Source organism: Colius striatus, chromosome Z, assembly GCF_028858725.1.
Source record: "Colius striatus isolate bColStr4 chromosome Z, bColStr4.1.hap1, whole genome shotgun sequence".
Classification (NCBI taxonomy): domain Eukaryota; kingdom Metazoa; phylum Chordata; class Aves; order Coliiformes; family Coliidae; genus Colius; species Colius striatus.
Window position 1 is genome coordinate 84,167,795 of NC_084790.1, and position 21,169 is coordinate 84,188,963.

Sequence of the window (21,169 nt, forward strand, 5' to 3'; positions counted from 1 at the left end):
AACTTAGGATTTCCTAGGGTGTGGAAGTTACAGGAAGGAATTAGGTCACATTGTACTTTCTGTAGCCCATCACAGCACATTGACTTGTAAATCTTCCATTACTGTAAGGACTGACTTAGAAAATACAGCACTTTGGGAGCAAGCACATCAGAAGAACCCAGAACAGTAAAAGAGCTTAATGACAAATCGCATTTATTGTAATTGCAAGGCAAACTCTACCCAGCTGGGTCCACCATCTTCTATGTGCCAATGGATAAAATGAAGAGAAATTAGTAATTGTCTGTGCTGTCTGATAAATATGCAGAAGAACTATTCAAAACTCCCCATCTTCAGCAGAACACTGGCAGAAGTGTCACTTTCTCACCCCTCCTATTTATTTTTAAGCACTGTAAGTTAGCAAGTAAGCAGTGCAACGTCACTGCTCATGTATCCTCCAGCCAGTACCAAAGATGGAAGACAAGGACATAACCTACATTTTTCTGTACATAAACTCAGTGAGGGAGACATGCTCAAAATTCATACAGACCCGGAACAACAAATCGTCTTTGCTGTAGCCTTGATTGCTCTACACCATCCACTTATATAGCTGCACTTTCAACTGAGCTTCTCAACACACTTTGCAGAACTTAATAAGCCTTGTGGGTTGTCAGAAAGATTACTAAACCATTAGGTTTAGATATGGTAAGGGATTAGGTATAATATAAGCACTTAAATTCAGTGCAACACTGAAAATGTAACACAAAAATACCCTGCTGTGTTCTGTCCAGTGAGTTCCACTGGCAACTCCTCTTTCTTTTGCCCAGTTCCATCTCTGTGGTGTCATGGATACATCTCATGCATCTCATCAGTTCTCTCATGTACATGTAGGACCATCAAAGACAAATTATAGATATTTTATTGTTTCTCAGAACCACACTTTCCTACATTTTACTGAGTGTAATTTAGCTGTGAAACTCACTGCTGACTGAGGAAGGCAAAAGTAAAAAAGGTCTGAGAAAAGAATGAAACAAATTAATAGACAGGTCTATTGTCCACTCTAATCACCATAGTCTAGTGACCACCTACCACTCAGCAAGTCCTCATGCCAGTATTTGTTGTCAAGAAGGGCTAGCCTTTTTTCTTTGTTTCTTAGCCTTTACTGTAAGGGTGAGTGAGCCCTGGCCCAGGCTGCCCAGGGAGGGTATGGAGGCTCCTTGGCAGGTTTTCAAAACCCACTTGGACACATTCCTGTGTGACCTGATCTAGGTGGACCTGCTTGAGCAAGAGGGTTGAACTAGATGATCTTTATAGGTCCCTTCCAACCCCTACCATTCTGTGATTCAGTGATTAGCCTTCACTACTGGCCACTATCAATGACAGTGTCCTCCTTAAGCTAGGAGGACACTTGCTATGAGTCAGTCTGGCTTCAGTTATCTGGAATACAATATTACAAATAATATTACAAACACTGTATTTGATTCCAAACGATAGTGGGCCTGAACAAAATGTCTCAATACATGTGAAAAGAGTACATTTTTTCCAAATGGTCCTCAGATCAAACTCAAATGTCACAAAAGAGAACCTCAGGAATCCCTGAAAAGATCCCCATTGATGGGATCTCCTGAGCCTTGCATCTTTTGAGGATGTCATTCTAAGTTATCATTTTTATCCTATCTGAAAAGTAACCTTTTTATCAAGCATTCAGTTATACTTACATTGACAAAACCTTCACCTCAATGATGTCCTGCCGTAATTCCAGGCATTTGGTAGAGTTGTATTCCAAAGGCCCTTCATAAAACTCAAAATACCTGAAGAAGAACAAGAAAAAAATGTTATAAATACGGCTTAGACAAGAATACTTGTCTTATACATCAATGGAAATTGGCTTAAAGTTGTCATTAATGATTTCTGCCTAACTCAAGATTAAACTCACTGGCCCATAGGCAGGTTACTCCTTCACAGGAGAAGACAGATGTTATTTCTGATTACAGAACAGCTATCCATGAACCCTGCAAGGGTTCCTCTATTTTATAGGTATGAACATGAACCAGACACCTTTTCCAGCAATAGCCACAGTAGGGAGAAAAGCATTGATAACTTAAGGAACATTGTTCCCAAACTTTGGATGTCTGAAAGTGCTGAGAGTTTAAAAACCAGTACCTTAAATGTTGCTCTTAGGTGGACATGAATGTTCAGACACAGCACAAATGACAGTGGTATTCTTCATTATAATATAGACATAAACATTTATAGTTTTGGTTAAATTCCTCCACCTTAGCCATCAGGCTGGAGTAAAAGGGGAATAAAATAGAATGGTAGCTACTCATGTTTGAGGGACAGAGAAAGCTCAGGCTGTCCAGTGAATTCAGTAGAGACTGTACTGAAATTTAAAAAAAAAATATTTAGACTTTAAACCAAGCTCTTGTCATTAGAAGCCTGAATTAAAACCTAATACCTAAGAACTGAGCATACCTATACAGCAGTGACCCAGAGGGATAGGTATTATGGCCAAGGCCATAAGTTACTTTGATGGATCCTATGAAATCTCAGAACACATGGGATTGTGACTACAAACTATCTTTTGAATTCTCAGTATGAAAAAACCCCACATGATTCCTGAAGACCTTTATTTAAACCATCGTGTAATATTTCCAGTTTGTCTCATTTTAAAGTAACACCAAAATTCCCATTTGTTCTGAATGTCTGTTCAGTTCTGAACATATAACCCTTAATTAGGGGAGTCTTTTTAGTTTACTAAGTAGTTTAGTAGTAGGTGTAGTGCTAAGCACTCACATCTTCCAGAGGAACTGTAGGAAGTGAGTGTGTCCAGAAAACATGTCCAGGTATCTACAACATGGCTTCCAAAGGGCAGAAGCATCTAAAAGCCAACAGCTTCTGAATTTTGCCTTGTAAGCACATCCAGAAATCAGTCTGATAAGGCAGGGAAGAGAGAAACCCTTAGAAGGGAGAAAGGGACTATAGTGACTTGAAAAAGCCCAAAAACCTCTCAAAGCAATCTGCTACCAACTGGGAAGGTTTCAGTCTTATCCAATGTTGCTTTAGAAAGTGTCTCCTTCACCTCTGCCTGAGGTATTCACCACCTCAGCTTTGCGAAATCCCAAACCAACCATTTCTGTGACCCAGAGAGGGGCACAAACCTTGAGACTGAACAGACGAAGCCTATGCCTAGAAGATGACAGGAGCAGAACATCATAAATTCCTAACAAGGAAGTAAATTGATTACCGTCAGAAAAAAAACACAACAGCTCAGCAATCTTTTAAAGATGTAAGTATTTGGAAACACGTTTGCATAGTTAGCATAGTCCTCAAGGCCACAAATGGTTTGAGCAGACTTCAAAGCAACAAATATCTTTTTATGAGTTTTGTAGAAGAAATCATGTATTTAAAGCACTCCATAAAACAGTGATCAATCTGCAAAAAGACTTCCTCAGCCTCCAGAAGAGAGTTATTGTTCTTGTAACGTGCATCTTCACCTGGTCGCTCACCAAAAGGCTTGGGCTCTCCTCCCAACTCAATCGCTCACCTGGACACTCAGCCTCTACTAAAGAGTAGCTGAAATCCATTGCACTGGCACATCTGTGTGCCTGGGTTGTTAAGCTGGAGCTCAGCAACTTGTGTACTTTGAAAGCTGCTCCAGCTGAAAATGGATTAAGAGCTCACCTGGTTACACCAGATGGATGTACTCCAGACCAATCTCCAAAACTAAAGTGAATTTTCTCTCTCTGGAGCCAATATCACAGGGCTTCTTGCTGGTCACAGAATTTTACAGGGGTTAAGACATCCCTTCTATCTACCAGTCCAGACACTTTTTTCATCTTGATGAAATGCTAATTTTTCTTACTGTGTTTTGTGGTATCTATTCTTTATTTTGGTTCTTTGAGATAGATAAGACTAGAAGCAGGCATACATCCCCACGCAAGACTCAGCACGTTACACACCACTCCAATCTCTTTGGGCATGAGGAGGACAGCAACAGCTAAAAGCCTCATCTTTGCCTTTCTCCTAACACTGGCTTTCACTACCTTGTATATGTCTCATGACAGATATGAATGGCAAAAAGCTAGATGAATGTGTACTTTTATCTTTCCTATGTGCTTCTGGCTCTGCTGCTAAGTTACAGAGAATTTCAGCTCAGATGTCAAACAGTGCATGCTGTCATGTAGGAACTCTGCAGTAAGGGAAAGCTGGCTTCAACCCGTGGCACTGGAGACAAAGATACCATTTTATGAAGCAGAGATGAAGTTTCCTGAGTTCCAGCCATTCCCTTTGATCATTGCCTGGTTACTCAATCCACAAACCAAAAATAGAAGATGTGTTACCAAAGAGGCAGAAGGGTAGGGAAGAAAGGGTCTGGTGAAAAACAAACCACTTCTGGATCTGAAAGGAAATGCCTGCGGCAGAGCTGCATTTGTAGCAGTTACTCTGTTAACCCACAGCTTTGAGAAGCACAGTACTGTCCTGTAAGTTGCTGACTCTCACAATGGCTCCAGCTTTTCCAGCAGAGTCACTGAAAGTGTTGAATCCAACATTTGGGACCTTATGGAAGTGCAGAGGGAGGATCGATGGAGCAGGCCAATGGGATGGTGCAGATGGGACATCCATCTACCTTCCACTGCAATGGCAGTGTCATCTCTGCACCCAGTGGGATGAAGATGCTACTGACCATGGGGTGAGCTCGATTGAAACTAATCCATCCTGCCTGAGCTCATGAATAATCATCGTCTGAGCTGTCATTCATAAGCCTTAAATCACATCTGAAGCAGACAGACAGGCCTCCTTAGTGTTGATGCTACTGATACTGTAGCGCTTAGTTTGCAAGTGTTAATGAGGCTACAATAGCATTAAAGAATTTGAGAGGCAGTATCAGGTCAATAGATTAAAAAAATACAATGAAGTATTCCCCTCTTTCTCCCAGGAGTGTTCATGATACCTATTTGCTTCACAGCAATTCCCTTCCTGCTACAGACAAGAAGGCATATTAGCATAGGGAGCTTCCTAGAGCATCAACCAACCTCTTCCCACATAAGTGTTTCACACTGTACTTTCCCAGGATACAGCTATTGCACAACTCTAGCACATGGAACATGGGTTCCCTCAACCCCCACAGATGTCCTTTAAACCCAGCTCCTCTGCTCAGCAAGGTCTGGTCCTGTCAGGAGTGTTTGGATACCAGCCCCACACATTCTCCCAGAGGAAGCATCAGTCTCACCCACTCCCTGGGCTCTGAGTGCTGCATCTGCCTATTAACTCCCACTCTAAACCATGTAGTTCACTGCAAATGAAGATACATTTGCCTGTCAGAAAGCTTAATTAGCACAAATGGAAACTGTCCTCCTCATCATCTTCCTCAGTCTGATACTCAGCTAAGGAGCAAGTGCAGTTTATTGTGTTTTATGATCTTGATAAATGACAAGTGACACACCTGACGACTCTACTCCTTTTGCCACAATAGTGTTGCAGCTTTATGAGAATGACAGTCATGTTTTATATCCATAAAACAGAGTTGATGTGTCACCACCAGATTGTCCTCTCCCTGCATTGCCTTTAATTGCCCTGATGAAATCTAAATAACTTTTATCCCTCAAAGGTCACAAGTCTATGGAAAAAAAAAAACCAAAACAGAAGAATTTATGATTTGTTACAACTGGGAACACAACTACAACCAAATCACAACCAGCAGCACCATTTCAGGGGCACTGTGTTTTCCCAGGGTACCCAGCACTGCACACAACTCACTGCTTCACGTCCATGCAGGTCAATTGCACCTTCCAAATGTACAATATTTTTTCCAGGATCAGATCCTGTATCTGAACACCACACAAGCTGCAAGCACTCAGAGAAGACTCTTTTTTTTTATGGCTCTCAGTACTGAATGCCCAGAAATGACATGCCATTCACTCTGTAATTTTCCATTTTTGACTGAGACTTTCTTCTCTTCTAACTTTCATGTCTCCCGTTACAACCTCACTTCCATCTGAGCAGCTTACTGAGCTCGCTAGTGAGAAGCAGATTTGGTTTCCCAGTACCCCAGCTAACTCTTAGGTCTTTGATCATCTGCAGTTGGGCTGCTCCTGCTTTGATCAAAAGTAAGCTTTTTCAGATCATGCTACATGAACCGAAAAGCCTGAGACTTCAATCCTGCCTTCGAGTGCCACTTGGAGTGAGGCACTGATTTGTCTGATGTACTAAACAAAGGTTTTAAAATATAATTGAGTGTAATTGCCAGGCATCTTTTAAACAAGACCATTTTCTCCTGCACAAACGGTCTTTCCATCTTGCTCGCTCACTCAGAGCCAGCTCTGCACTGTTTGCAGAGAGGCTGCAGCACTTACGCTGCAAGACCGCAGAGTATCACAGGAAGGATTCCACCTACCCTGCAGGAAAAACAAAGATCTTTCCAAAAATATACATTATCCAGTGACTAAGAAATGAGAATAAATGAGCCAAGCCCTGCAGGCTTCTACTAAATACTTATTAAGAGAATCATTCAATCAGTAGGGCCTGTACTCATCAGTATGGGCACATCTATGGCCAGCCTCGGGTCTAGATTCACCTTCCCTACTCAGGAATCTTGCAAAGCAAGGTCATAAAAGCATACAAGGACTCACATTCATCTAGCAAGGCCTGATGAGATCTTCAGACCCTTGTAGCAAAACTGCTGCTCAGAGCATATCATGGCTATAGGGGCTCTGGAAAACTCATCCAGAGCAGACCAAAGTAGGTGTAGACCTCATCAGAGACCCCATTGTGAGTGACCAAATCCCACTAGCCTTTGTTTCTATTAACATTTCTATGTGACAACATCAAAAATGATGATATTTGGTCAAAATGTCTACGGGCCTGACACTGATACAGTGGGTTTTTTTCCCTCAAAGAGTGAATCCTACCAATACACACGGCATATTTTCCTATGATGACTTTGATCCCATTTTGAAGGCACAATCCCTGTTGGGCAGATAAAGAAGCTGATGTAGAGGCTGATTTGACAGGTAAAATCATTGCAGGCAAGAACTAGGACCTTGGGCTCTGCTCTTATAGACACTGCCTAGACTACATGATTATCATCAAGGACAAGAGCAGTCTCTGAAGTCAATGGAAATCATAACGACCTCCAATTAATTTATACTTCACTAGGGCTGTGGCACCAAAAAATCACATTGCTGCACGTGTTGTTTCTGCTGTTTGAGAGTCCATGTTGACCTCTCCACACGAGGATGGTGCTTGAAAGAATTAAGTGAGAGAGAAGGTGTTGTAGGCATGAAAGAAGACGGGGGAGATGCAATAGTCTTCACTTACAGGGTTTGGTGAAACTATTTGACTACCTCCTTCTCAGAAGCAACAATTAAAAGAGGGTTCACATTCCTCATGGCTATTCACCTGCTGAAGTCAATGTTGTTGGCATTAACCAGTTTAAATTTGTCACCATGTTCACCTCTAATGTTACTACATGCAGTAATGTCTTACTGATCATGAACTTTTAGTTGGTGGCTGTAGCCAGGAACAAAGTGTGTCACTGCAAACTGTGTCATGTAAAAAACTGAGAAGTGAAGCAAGATCCTACATCTTTGCATACTGTGCAATCCTAGCTCTTCTGAATTACTGGATCCAGTTCTGATATCTCATACACTGGCAAGAGTTACAAATGGACCTGCAGAAGTGGTTTGGGTTCCTAAAAGTACAAGAGGTGTATGAAGATTAATCTAAACATATGTCTACCGAGCAGGGAGACACTGCAGGAGGACACAGTTTCTAGCAAGCTTCTCAGGAAGCTTTTCGGTACGGCATAGCAAGGAAGGGAAAATAGTATCTGATGCCTGGAAGCTGAAGATAGAAATTATATCTGTAGTTCAAGGCTGGTTTTCTTCCTAGAAGAACCAGAGTAACCACACGGAAGCCAGGAGATGGATCCTTGTACTCAGTCTCGTGGTTCCCAGAGGACTCGTGTAGCTGAGGTTAAGAGCTATTAACTCATGAACCTCATGAACCTCTCACCTAAGACATTTTGAAATATTTGGATTTGTCTCCTTACAGCACCACAAGTTTTTCTGATTTTTGGTAACAGATGGCATTGAAAACGTCCATCTCCAAAGACAAGGGCAGTTTCCCAAGGTACCTTGCCTTTCTTCCAAATTAAAAAGATTTACTTTATAAAAGACCAAAAGTGCTGCCAAGAGCCATCTCTAAATGCCTAAGTTTGATCTTCCACAGAAGAGAAGTGGCTTTTATATTTCTATCCTTTACAAGCAGTTCATTGATAGCTCTATGTATCTCCCCAGCAGCCTTAGAAAAGTGTACACATCCATCTGTCATATCTCAGAGATGCCCCTTTTCTGGATTCCTTATTTGATCTGGTCCTGTGACTTCACAGGCAGTTTACACATCTGCACAGTTAAGATGAGAGCTGTAATACCCTGAGGATATGTTTTTCATCCTGACTGTGAAAGTTCCTGGCAAACTGGCACTAGCTATTCACTGCTATTCTGATTTTCATCTGTCCTAGTGTCTCTGCACACAGATACTTTAGAACTGCTTGGCTCTGATGCCCAGTGTCGTATTAGCAGTGTGAATGGACCAAATATCCACTCCTGCCAATGTCATGTTGTTCCCTTCTTATGTATCCACTTATCTGGGATTCAAACCTCTCTACAATTCAAGCCTAATATACTACCCAACAAAGCTACTGCAACAGATGTCGATGTACCAGCAGAAACTAAGGCAGAAATAGCCCCAAATGACATAGAATCATAGAGTCAGTTAGGTTGGAAAAGACCTTTAAGACCATCAAGTATAACCATTAACCCAGCACTGTCATGGCCACGACTAACCCATGTTTGTGCATCCATCTGGGATAAGCCCACCTTGGAGACCATACTTCCAAACCAGCACCTCTACTCCCTGTCCTTCCTTGGTCTTCTCACATAGGCTGCCATCTGTCTTTGTCCAGAGGTTTTCCCACAGTACGTCACCTCTAGAAAGAGTATATGGGATTCTAGTTTTAGGGAAACTTTGGTCATTCTTTTCTTTGTCAGTCACTGTATCAAAACAACATTGTCTCTGAGACGAGCAGCAGTGAGGTGTGCTACAGTAAGTTCTGTTTCTAATGTCTTTAACTCTGCAGTTTTGAATAAACTGCTGTTTGGCTGTTTCAATAAAGCTCATTTCCATCACCCAGACTGAAATAAGCTGCTGGTGTTGTTACCCATATGACCACCTGGGAGGCATAACAAAACACATGACAACACTTTTACACCCATAACATCTTAAAAAACACATTTTAGTTTAGTGCAAGCAATGGCTTCTTCCCCCAACCCCCTCCCCCTTTCTTGTGGTTCTTAAGATTTTCGTATCTTTGTGAGAGGAGTTTAGCACAAGGACTTAAAAAACATCCTCAGCTATTGCCCTGGACAATGAGCTCTGATGACTCAAGCCAGGGCATGCTGGATGAGGCTTTAAGCAACCTTTTCTACTGGAAGGTGTTCCTGCCCATGGCAGAGGGGTTGGAGCTAAGTGATCTTTAAGGTCTCTTCCAACCCAACCACTCTGTGTTTCTATGACTCCATATGCCATTTAAATTCACTCTTGTAAAATGTGTATTTGATTATACTTTCTACTGTTTAGTCAGCAGGGACAAAGCTCCAGATTCGTCACACTGGAGAATTTAGTGTGCTAGCTGACAGGTCCAAAAGTATAATGCTCACACCTTCTCTCGCCTGTAAAAGGCTATCAGGTCTCACTACCTAAGTCCTGCATTGAGCCTTATCTTCAGTTCACATAGACTGAAGGTGTCAGAGGACATCATAACCTAACCAACGCAGCGGATAGATCATCATATCATTAAGGCAGCTTCTTGGCAATGATAAATGTTTCAGGCTCGAAGACTCACAATCCCAGTAAGTCGCAAAACACATTAGAAGGAGACAGAGCAATCAGGGCTCTAGGAAGTAGTTGCATGTAGTACTTCTCACAACCATCATCACATAGAACCCTTTACCCATAAGGATGACATAAGGTTTATAATACTTGGCACAAGATAAAAGGCAAAAGGTGCCAATCTGAGCAATGGCTGATACGCAAGAACCAAAAATAAGGCAGTATTTGACAACTGGATGACATTGCATCTGAGTGGGTGTTTCAAAGAGCCTGCAACTTATCTAGTCCTCCTTTGGTTGAAAGCACATGTCCCTATGGCTTTGAGGAGCTGTTAAGTGTTTCACTTTACTCCTTGCAAGTATTCACAACTTCTCTGCTACCCAGAAGACCTGCAGCAAAGCAATATGCATCAAAAAGAAGTTTTTGCTGTCCAAAAAGCCCCAGAAAATAGAGGCCTCTGTCAGACATCTACCCACAGCAATATCAGATGCCACAAACATGATCCACACTCTCAGTTGCACCACATACTGAGCCAAGCTCGTGATGCTTTTAACTCCATGAACTGGTTCTATGCAATCTGAAGAAGTGTCTTGTGCACTGGGATGAAAAGCATGAGTTGGCTTGCTTACCCCAGCACAGCGGAGCTCTCTGCAATCAGAATAAGGCTCATTTTCTGAAACTGTTATGAACTGCCTTGGACAGTAAAAAATATTCCAACTGCAAGTCTCACTTTAACTTCATACGTAGCAGAGGTCTGAATCAGTTTCTGCTGAAACCAGATACCATGACATTCTTTGTTTCTGTCCTACATGACCATTTTCATGCAATGTTTAATCTTCACTGTTCATTGGTTTTGATATGGCCACGACTCTCGTGAAGTCTGGCTGGCCTGCAGTTCTAATGCACTTATTCTCTCAGTGTGCCTTTGGTTTGGAAGTCCTACATTTTCACCTAATAAATCGCCCCTACAGAATGAATCATCAATGTATCTACACCATGTATTAAGTTAAATAATTAAAAGACAGAGTAATTATAAAATGCACATAGAATCATAAAATAGTAGGGGTTGGAAGGGACATTTAGACATCATCTAGTCCAACCTCCCTGCAGAGGCAGGTTCACATGGGTTAATACTACATGTGTATAAATGAACATCTAAATATATATGTGATATAAGCTAATGAAAATCACGTTAATATCTCTTTCAATTAATACCTTTAAATACCAAACCTTTTACAAGGAGGTGATAATGCACAATAAACTGCAGAACCATGCAATTAAAGGTATTTACTGTGTGGATGCTGACATATAATTAGCTTTGTGCATTTCAGATGTCTCTCTGGAGACCCATAAATATGTAGAAGTAAAATCAGGTCAGTAAAACATAGTCTACGAGTTTTCCATTTGGTGGAAAGAATTATTCATTAGAGAAAGGCTTGTTTTCGATGTATATCAACAGCCTGAAGTTGGGTGTCAGATTAAGACTCTCAGGAGATGTCTAGTGGTAACTCTGAAAAAAAGGTGATCAAAGGTGAACAGTAAACAATTTATGACATAGCTCTGCAGTTACTCATCACACAGTCTCACCTACACATTTATACAATCATTTTTTATTTTGCTATATTCTCAGCTTTCAGACAGTAGAGAAATTAATAAATAATATCTATAACACACTTAAGGGTTATATGCAGCAGCTAGACATTTCTAACTGAAATTCCCAGTCTTTAACACAACATAAACTCTGAAATTTTCACCTCTTGTAGCTATTACAACCCTTGAAATGTATGCCTAACATGTGCAGTTTGAGCCTGTTCATATAAAAAAACACTTCCATCCTGAATCTCCCAGACTTTGAAGAGGCTTGAACAGATTGAGAACAGTACTGTTCGGTGCCTCACAAACAGTATGTATTTTGCTGTCGGGGGTTTTGGTTCTCTGTGCTGGAATCAATGATGGTTCAATTGTACCTGTCAAGGGTGCCTGGAGAGGGAAATCTATATTTATTAATTTCGCATGCCTTCAGGAACACATTTGGTTTTGTGCTGCACACAGTTCTTTTATATGCCAGCAATGTGCCCTCATGGCCAAGAAGCCAATGGCATCCTGGGATGCATCAAGAAGAGTGTGGGCAGCAGGTCAAGGGAGGTTCTTCTCCCTCTCTACTCTGCCCTGGTGAGGCCTCATCTGGAGTCCTGTGTCCAGTTCTGGGCTCCTCAGCTCAAGAGGGACAGGGAAGTCCTGGAGAGTCCAGCGCAGGGCCAAGATGATGAGGGGACTGGAGCATCTTTCATACGAGGCTAGGCTGCGGGAACTGGGGCTGTTCAGTCTGGAGAAGAGGAGACTGAGGGAGGATCTTATTAACATTTATAAATATCTAAAGGGTGGGTGTCAGGAGGTTGGGACATCCCTTTTTTCTATAGTAGCCAGCAACAGGACAAGGGGTGATGGGATGAAGCTGGAACACAAAAAGTTCCACTTAAACATAAGAAAAAGCTATTTCACTGTGAGGTGAGGGAGCCCTGGCACAGGCTTCCCAGAGGGGTTGTGGAGTCTCCTTCCTTGGAGGTCTTCAAGACATGTTCCTGTGTGATCTGATCTAGGTGACCCTGCTTCTGCAGGGGGGTTGGACTAGATGATCTCTAAAGGTCCCTTCCAACCCCTACCATTCTGTGATTCTATGATATGCCAAGTGCCTAAACTAAAGACTTTGCATATACAGACCACAGATGCATACACACAAAAAAAAGGCGACAAAGATATAGGTAGATAGATAGATAGATAGATAGAAAAATACATAAACACATATACATAGAATGAGCCATTTTTCCCATGCCTCATCTGAAAGACTGCAGCTTACATTGGTTCTTTTTATGAAGAACCCTAACTAGTTAAACCAGCCGGGTGGTGGGTAGTGCTCGCTCCTACAGGATCACATTACAGCCTTAACAGGATTGCTGCAGTTGAAGGAGACTGGATGATTTTTGGCAGGTCAGACTCCCTACCTCAAAATGCTATCATCTCCACAGCTGTAGTGGTGCATAGTTACCAAAACGATGATGTTTTAAATAAAATATCCAGAGAGGGTTTTATTTATACACAGGTATTCAATGCAAGCTGTTTTGAACTCATTTTGTTTTTAACTTACAGTCTTTCCAAGATTTCCCTGATACTTATCAAACTTGATATTATACATGGCTCAGGATTTTTAATCTCTATAATAGAGGTTCTGGGAAGATACCCCAAATATTCACCCTGTGACTGCACCGTGGATTTATGCCGATGGTCTGCAGTAGCTATGGACCTCTTTAGGAACAGCTGCAGTCAGTTTTATGATGACGCACAAGGCTCTTCATGACCTGTATGAAGACTGGATGATGAGGGTAGATATGTATCAGTTAAAAGGAACCTACCACAAACCAGTAAGCACAAAAAGTGCAACGGCACATCTTTGCTTCTTGTATTTCCAAAACAGTTTGTATTGAGAAAAAAACTCCAGATTTATCTTTATAGAACACTTTTCTCCTACTAGGCCCTGGAAAGATTTCAAGTTAGATTATGTTTTACTAGAATATACATTCTATTATGAAGACAGCTTTAGGCTATATTCTCTGGTGTGCTCTGTGTGTATCAATACTGTTACGTTGGGACATTCTACACACAAGTCTGACTCTCCCACGCTGCCACATACTGACATATAGCATTGGTGGAATGGTAAGAGGGTGACAGAAGTCACCCTCCTGCATTCTGCACAAATGCTTATGGTATAATCCAAAATGGCCCCAAGGTCTTGAAGGAGGAAAGTGGCACTTGGGTATCCTTGGCATCTTGTGTACCAATATCAAACAGCCAAAGCAAACTGGAAATCTCTTTTTTTCGTACAGTTTGTGCTAACATTTGTGATTCATACAAAGAGAGGTCTCTGCAGTAATTCCCTCGGGTGTTGGTACCTGGTGCCTGTGTCACTGCCACTCTTCACTGCTCCGTCCTCCGTGAAATTAAGGGTGCCGGTCCAATTTGCCAATTCCTCTCCATTCTGCCAGCTAAACTGCAGCCCTCTAGCAAGAAAACGAGGCAGTTGATATTTTACATCATTCATAAATTAAGTCTATCAGCATGAGTTTTCACGTCCTTTTTCTTGACACAGAAATACAACTATGATACATTCATCAAAAACAATAAAAAGATATCAAGAACCACAAGATATCATGTTACTAGCAGAAACAATTAATTTTCACTTCCCATAGTTTCTGTAAGTCCTGAGCTGAAAACAATGCCAAACTGGAATGCCAGTAGTCATCTCTGCACATTAACAACATACATATGTGTGGAGCGGAGCAAGGTGGAAATTTCAGACGGAGACATGTGGAACCCTCGCGGCCAAAGAGATAAATCCTCCAAACTCCATTTTTATCTCTACAGTAGTTGCTAAATGTGGTGGGCAATGGGTCCTTACTCTGATATGTTGGCCATGCTAGTAAAGGATTAGTCATTTGACTGCTTCTCTTAAGTTAAGCCACATCGCTCTTTGCCTGGTTTGGGAAAAGGACATTTTTTTAAGGTAATGCATATCACAATCACCACCACTCTTTTTTTTCCACAACTTACACAAATTCATGATGCCTGCAGTATCCTGGGAATAACACCTACAGCTGGGTGAAAATCTCACATGCAAGTAAAAAAATCTGGGTCTGAAGAAATATTCGACACCAAGAGTCAAATATTTCCCTTAGCTCAGAAATCAAAGAGAAGTGACCTTGCAGATTGTTATTTTTCATCTTCTCCATTTAAACCAAATTTAATGACTTCAGAAGCCTGGCATCTGAGCTGTGAACCCTTGGGGCTGCCAATACTGAAAGGTAACTTCCTGGCTGAGTTTCGTGGGGACAGCCAAGAAGGAATCTGCCAGCCCATTCTGCCTGAAAGAAAGGGCAAACAGGACCCACTGTTTTTTCTGGTCAACAGGCGTATTACACAGACTGGAGAAATTCCGAGACCACCATCCACCTCTAGTCTAATTGAGAGTTAAACACACAGGAAATTGAGAAGGAATCAAATGAGGTGTTAAAATAAGGCCTTTCTGCTCCCTGCAGCAGAAAAAGGGAGTAGCTCTAAACAGCTCCAAAAACACATAGTAGAAGATTATTTGTTCTGTGTTGTGGAAATGTGTGCACATAACTTCTCGTTGCCATAGTTGTTTTAAGGCAACCTTGTCTAACTTCAAGTATCTGCAGTGCAGGCATTTCCACATGAACTATTTCTCTTCATTCTTAAAAATCAGTAGAGATTGCCTCGCTACAGTTAGTTGAGGGAAGGACTCACCCAATCAAAGGGTGGCCTTCACCCTAGAGTGAACTGATCCATGCCCCAAACTCTCCCCCCAACAGCACTACAGGCAGCCCAGGGTTCTTGTAGTGTGGGGGTGGATGACAGAAGGACCCTGCCACCCCAGCACAGTGCACCACACCACAAATGTTTTTTCTGACCTAAATCCAAGACATTCTGAAAGAATTTAAGAAATTAAGAAGTCAGTTATTGTATGTTCTGTGCCTTTTAATCTTTTTTTGTTTGTTTTATTGAAAATGGACCTTTTGGTTAGGCATTTTGAGGGAGAACCACATCAAAGGCTGTATAGGCTATCTATAAGGTAGTACAGTGCTGCGACTTGTCAGGGAGTCCCAAACCTGCTGTGCTGCTCTGACAGTTTTTAATCAGCTGAGGCTGCCTAAGACATGATTTCCAAGTAGAATATCAGGTGAAAAAAAAATATGGGAAAATCCTCAAATCCACTAAGACACCATCACTTTTAAGCTTGTTGAAATAAACACTTGTGACCCTCCCTCATGTGTCACAGCCTAACACATTTTTCTGCCACACTGATAACTGGTACAGAGACGTGTCTCCTTTGAACAGATTTGTCTTTGTAAAAGGCATCTAAATATATGACCTTAAAAACACATTTTAATTGCTAATGGCAGCACTGAATGGTAAGTGGGGAGAGTGGAAAGGTGTGGGAAAACACGGTTGGATTTGTATGTTTTATTTGGATTTAAATCAGATAGTTTGTGCTTAGATAGTTACTTGCAAACTGAAACAGAGAGTACCAATCTAGATAAATAGCTGGTGTCAGTGTGTCCTTCAGAGGTGATCTCTCCTAAAGCACAGCCAGTATTCAGGTAGATTAAATGAAGAATTAAAACATTCAGTGAAGTCCTTTCCCTCTGTGAAACCTCATTCCACATGTAGCAGCTGGAAGGACAGCTAAAGAAATGCCCCAAAGCAGAGAGGGGTGAATTTGTCTATAAAGCAAAAGAAATGATAAAACCACTTTTTAATGCCCTCCTCTGATCAAGCTTTTTTTTTTGGAACAGCGTGTACTGCAGCTGAGGCATCAAGTTTAAAGGAGGACGTGCACATTTTGGGTAAGATCCAAGAGGAGATCAGGAAGACTAACACTGAGGAATGGTAGCTATGTCTTATGATGAACAGCTTAAAATACTTAGCTTTGAAATGGCAGAATGAGAGATCTAATTAAGGTACAAAAATATCTAATGAGGGCAAGCAAGGGACTGGGAATGACACTTGTACATGGTGAGGACCAAGTGCAAAGTTGTGAGCCGAGCCTAGGGTTAGGAGCAAGCTAAGTGTCTGACCCTGAACCAGACAGGGAAAGGGACCACGCAGTGCTCTTCTTCCAACAACTCCTCCCGAGGTTAACAGCACGTAGACTGATATATACGCAAAACACCCACTGACGAAACATTTCACAGCTCATAGGACTGCGTGTCTCACTGTGAGTCTGCAAGACTGAGGCCAAGCTGCTTTATGGCATTTGCTGGAGTGATGGCACAACAAATGTCTTCCGCCCCGTAAGAACAACTCCCATGAATAATGTAGTATTAGGACTGAGTAGAAATCAAGGGTGAGGCATTTAAAAACACCGACCTGAATTAATTCTGTTCCTAACAGGACCACGGAGAGTTTTACCACTTACTTCAATCAGCCTTGAGTTGAGAGATTTAAATTTTAATAATGTAAACTTTTCGAAACCTCTTAGTTGTGAGTTCTAAGTGTTCACAAAAGCTGTCTAGCCAAATCTGCAAACAGCCTGAGAAAACAGAAGAGAGACTTGAACTGTTCCATCACCATAGAACACAAAAGTGGGAGCTGGAACACAAAAAGTTCCATTTAAACATAAGGAAAAGCTATTTCACTGTGAAGTGAGGGAGCCTTGGCACAGGCTGCCCAGGGAGGGTGTGGAGTCTCCTTCCTTGGAGGTCTTCAAGACCTGCCTGGACATGTTCCTGTGCAACCTGATCTAAGTGAACCTGCTTCTACAGGGGGTTGGACTAGATGATGTCTAAAGGTCCCTTCCAACCCCTACCATTCCATGATTCCATGATTCTATATATCTTTGGCATATTACTGTAGTTAAATTCTACCATGTTCGCTCTCAACAGTAATTACCTTTAAACAGTTAAACAAAGAAGAGGTACATTTACCTTCTGTGAATAAGAACTGCAACAGAAAAGCACATGCAGGATGGAAACACAGAAAGAAGCAGAACAAAAAAAAGAGGGTAAGGAAAGATTAAAATAAGGAAAGCTGAGGAAATGTCTTAGGCATAGAGGTGTGCTGTGTAATTTAAGCAGTTCATGTCAAAGAGGTTTCTTTTAATAAAAAAAAAAAAAAAAAAGAAGTTAATTCTAAGCCTGGGATCAATACCAATGATTACCAATGGTGGAACTTTGCCATTTGCTCACTTTGCTCTAATGTTATTTCCTTCTAAAATTAGTAAGTTTCTCCAACGCACGATGCTGATGATGACAAGGGAAGGCTTTACCATAACCAGAAGTACTCTTAGTGCAAAGATGTGATGTTTTGCCCATTCACTGCAAGTCAATTTCTCAACAACATTTATGGACATCGTTGATCACAGGACATAACTCTAGCAAATAAGAGCAAATGTGAGCAATGTCATGCCTTGCATTAGAGAAACACTGTTAAGTTGGATGCCTCAGCAACAAAGAAATTGAGTTTCAGGTAAATGTCAAAGCAATATTTTGATCCTAATTGGTAACTGTAATGTTGAATCAGTATGTGGTCAAATAAACACTGGCTTAATGTAAGAATAGCAGAAGGGGGTGAAAAACCAGAAAATTAACAAAGCAGCAGTAATTCTGAAGGGCTTGTCAAGACCAGCTTTCAAGAAGCAGCAGGAAGCAAAGCAAAAAGCCTGTTTCCACAATCGAAACAAGAAACAACTCTGGCACAAGCGGAGGTTTTAATAGCAGAGGATGTCAAATAATTACAGGGTTTTTAAACTATAAGACAAGAATGAGCAAATGGATAGATTGCAGCAAGGAGCCTGGTACCATGCTACCATCACACTGAGGTCCCACCCCAGGGGTGTTCCCTTGCATTTATAAAGAGCGACGGCAAGATGAAAATTCATCTCAGATAAGAAGGCAAGGCTTTTAAAAGGGAGCTATTCTACATCTAAATGGTGAAGACCCAAAAGAGTTTAAGCACAGCTGGCAGACCTCTCTGGGCTCTAATCAAGGAGCAGGCCACGATCATATATCCATTAGAATTTATTCAGGGGAGACCCATGTGCTTTCAAGGCAGAAGAGCAGTTAGGCACAAGTGGCTGAGTAACGCTGTGATAAGCACGTGTGGGCGATGAGGGCTGAGAGGCAACAGGGATGTCACATAGGTGGTGAGAGGAAAGGGCATGGAAAAGCACCTGCCACTTCAGTGCTAATCCACTCCTCCAAAACCATCAACTCATCTCATTTAATCCCAGCCATCGGGCTATTTCCAGTTATATTTCAAGGTGACAGCTAACACTATCCCTATGCTGCATCTACATGAAACCAAAAAGCAAGCAAAACCAGACAGAAAACAATGTCACATCAGTGAAGCTAAGCCAAAATCTGACTCAGCTTGCTGGCCAACCACAGATGGTCAAGCAAGGGGAAGCACAAGAGTTTATAGACTCCTTGTTTGAAGGGGTGAAAGGAAGACATGAACGCCATCAAGAGCAAGGCAAATTACTGCATGTTCTCTCTAGAGCTCCCTTTCTTACTTGCCTCTACTTTCCCTGCTCAGTCTTTCTAGCAGTTCTCCTATCTCTTCTCTATATGCATTCTCCCTAGCAGGGAGGCCATTAGGACATGACAGCAAGCCCAGCTTTTGTGACTCTGGCTCTTGTTTAGTTACAAGCTAATACTATACACATTAATTCTGTACATATCATTAACAATGTTATAACCATATGCCTCCAGGCCTGGTGATGTTGCTACGCTAACCTGTGACATACTATTCCAACACAGAAGACATATACAATCCCTGCCCTGACAAACAGACAGTCAAGGCCACATGTACTAAAGTCAGTGGGAAATAACTTACTTTCACTGTACCCCAGTTTCTCTATTTCATAGTTCTTGTGCCCTTGAGAGGGGGAACTGAATACTTCAGTGTTACATTACTCTCTTTGAAAATGGAAAGTGGTGCCCTTAGTCTCCTAACAGGGATGTCACAGAGGTACTGGAAAGTCTTATGGTTAATCTTGCTGAAGATCCAGTTCCTTCCTTCTGTGAAATAAGGAAACTATGACTCACTGTGTCTGCAGGGTGTATGGAAAAGAAAATTAAAACAATGTTATGCATAAATGACCTGCAGATAAGGGTGACTGAAAACACTAATGTGGATCAGAGAGTAAGAAGAGGCTGGGTAAGAAAGGGCAATATCAGGAGTCTCCGATGTGACAAAGTGCTGCACAAGTGAAGACAAGAATAGCAGATAACAAGCAACAATTAGAGGAGTTTTGGAGAAAAAGCAAGGATACGTTTGTTTTTCATGTAGGCCAGAAACAGGAAGTTTATTTACACTGCAGTTTCAAATACATCAGGGGTGCTTGGAAGGAGTAACCAGGTAACAACAAGAGGCTCAGATCAAACGCAACCCATTAGAGTCAAGCCAGATTAGTCTGTGACTCAAAACTCTCCTTTCCTGACAAAAGGGCCGGACTTAGCCTCTGAACAAAATGAAATTAGACAAGAGAAAGGCGAATGCTTACTTGACTAGTTTAGTATCACTTCAAACACTCAATCCATTTTGAAATAAATATTCAAGACACAGCAATCTAGAAAGACACAGCACAGATGAAAGAAAGAAACACAAACCTTCCTGTAGCAGTACAGGTCCAATTCACCTGTGTATAGTGCCAGAGAACTATCATGTATGCATTGACTTCTTTCAGTGGAGCATCCACTGACACAACTCTACCAGGCATTGCACAAAGAAATGAAACGTTTTTGGGGCCAACTCATGTGCTTGAGTAGGATATTCCCCTTCTTATGTGAGCCTATAACTCACATTTGCTTTCAGTGGAAGCAGAGTTGAATGTGATCAATCGGGTTTAGAAAAGTAACTAGTTCTTCAGTAAAATTAGCAGAATGCAAGTTTTAGTCTGGATGTATACACTCATTGCTCACTCCATCAATAGAGACCAATCCTTGCCTCAGCGACCTACAGCAAACCAACTGACATCAGGGAACTGCTGAGCTGATTGTTTGCTATCTTATCGAGAGAAAACCATTAGAAAAGGTTTTGAGAACATGAAAATACCTGGTAAAGCAGGGACAGTATATTGACAGCAAAAAGGAAGGAATTAAATAATACAAGTCTCATGAAAAGCCAAAAAAATACAGATGGAGAACGTGGGAAATGGACACATTTGGCTACACCACACACTTGGCCATACAGTATTATACCAGGGACAAGCTTGGCTCTACATGTTAGAGGCAAATGGTTGTAATAAAGTGGTGGAGGAGTATATTTTGACTAGCAGAAAGAGCAAAATTGGAAACATAGGTGGGAAGCTTCTGGATTATAACCACTATCGCACAGAAGAAGTTTTGTTTCATGCAGCACATTTCACATTCAGGTTAAACTTTGTGTCAGGTATTCACATGCAACATTTGAAAAACCTGATCCAAAGTCACTTCCCAAGAAAGATACAATAGACTCAACGCCAACATTTAAAGAGTCTGCTTAAACAGAATGAAGAGCGGGCTAGGACGTCAAGGACATCAAAGGATACCTTTCAAAACAATACAATCTTTCTTTTTTTCATCCGTGGCTGGAAGATAAACACTGAAGGAGTACTGCATGACCTGTGTCAATTCTATTTATAACAATTACTCACAATTAAAATATTGTTATTTGTAGTAATTAGAGGCAACACGAAACCCACAATAGAATGAGCTGATGGTGAGGGAGGTTGTTTTCCAGAAAA

The 21,169-nt window shown here is 41.5% G+C and overlaps 1 protein-coding gene across 3 annotated transcripts in view; it reads right to left on the reverse strand.

Moving 5' to 3' along the window:
* Positions 1 to 21,169, reverse strand: part of ST8SIA5 (ST8 alpha-N-acetyl-neuraminide alpha-2,8-sialyltransferase 5) — a 42,139-nt gene that overhangs the window by 13,418 nt on the left and 7,552 nt on the right. Inside the window, exons 2-3 of one of the 3 annotated variants that reach the window (XM_062018767.1) lie at positions 13,818 to 13,925; positions 1,695 to 1,787 (exon numbers count right to left, since the gene is read on the reverse strand). The exons of 1 other annotated variant lie outside the window; for it this stretch is intronic. In XM_062018767.1, the coding sequence (XP_061874751.1) occupies positions 1,695 to 1,787; positions 13,818 to 13,925 (201 nt within the window). The remainder of the gene's footprint in view (positions 1 to 1,694; positions 1,788 to 13,817; positions 13,926 to 21,169) is intronic. One more of the 3 variants, XM_010201957.1, reaches the window with a different exon arrangement.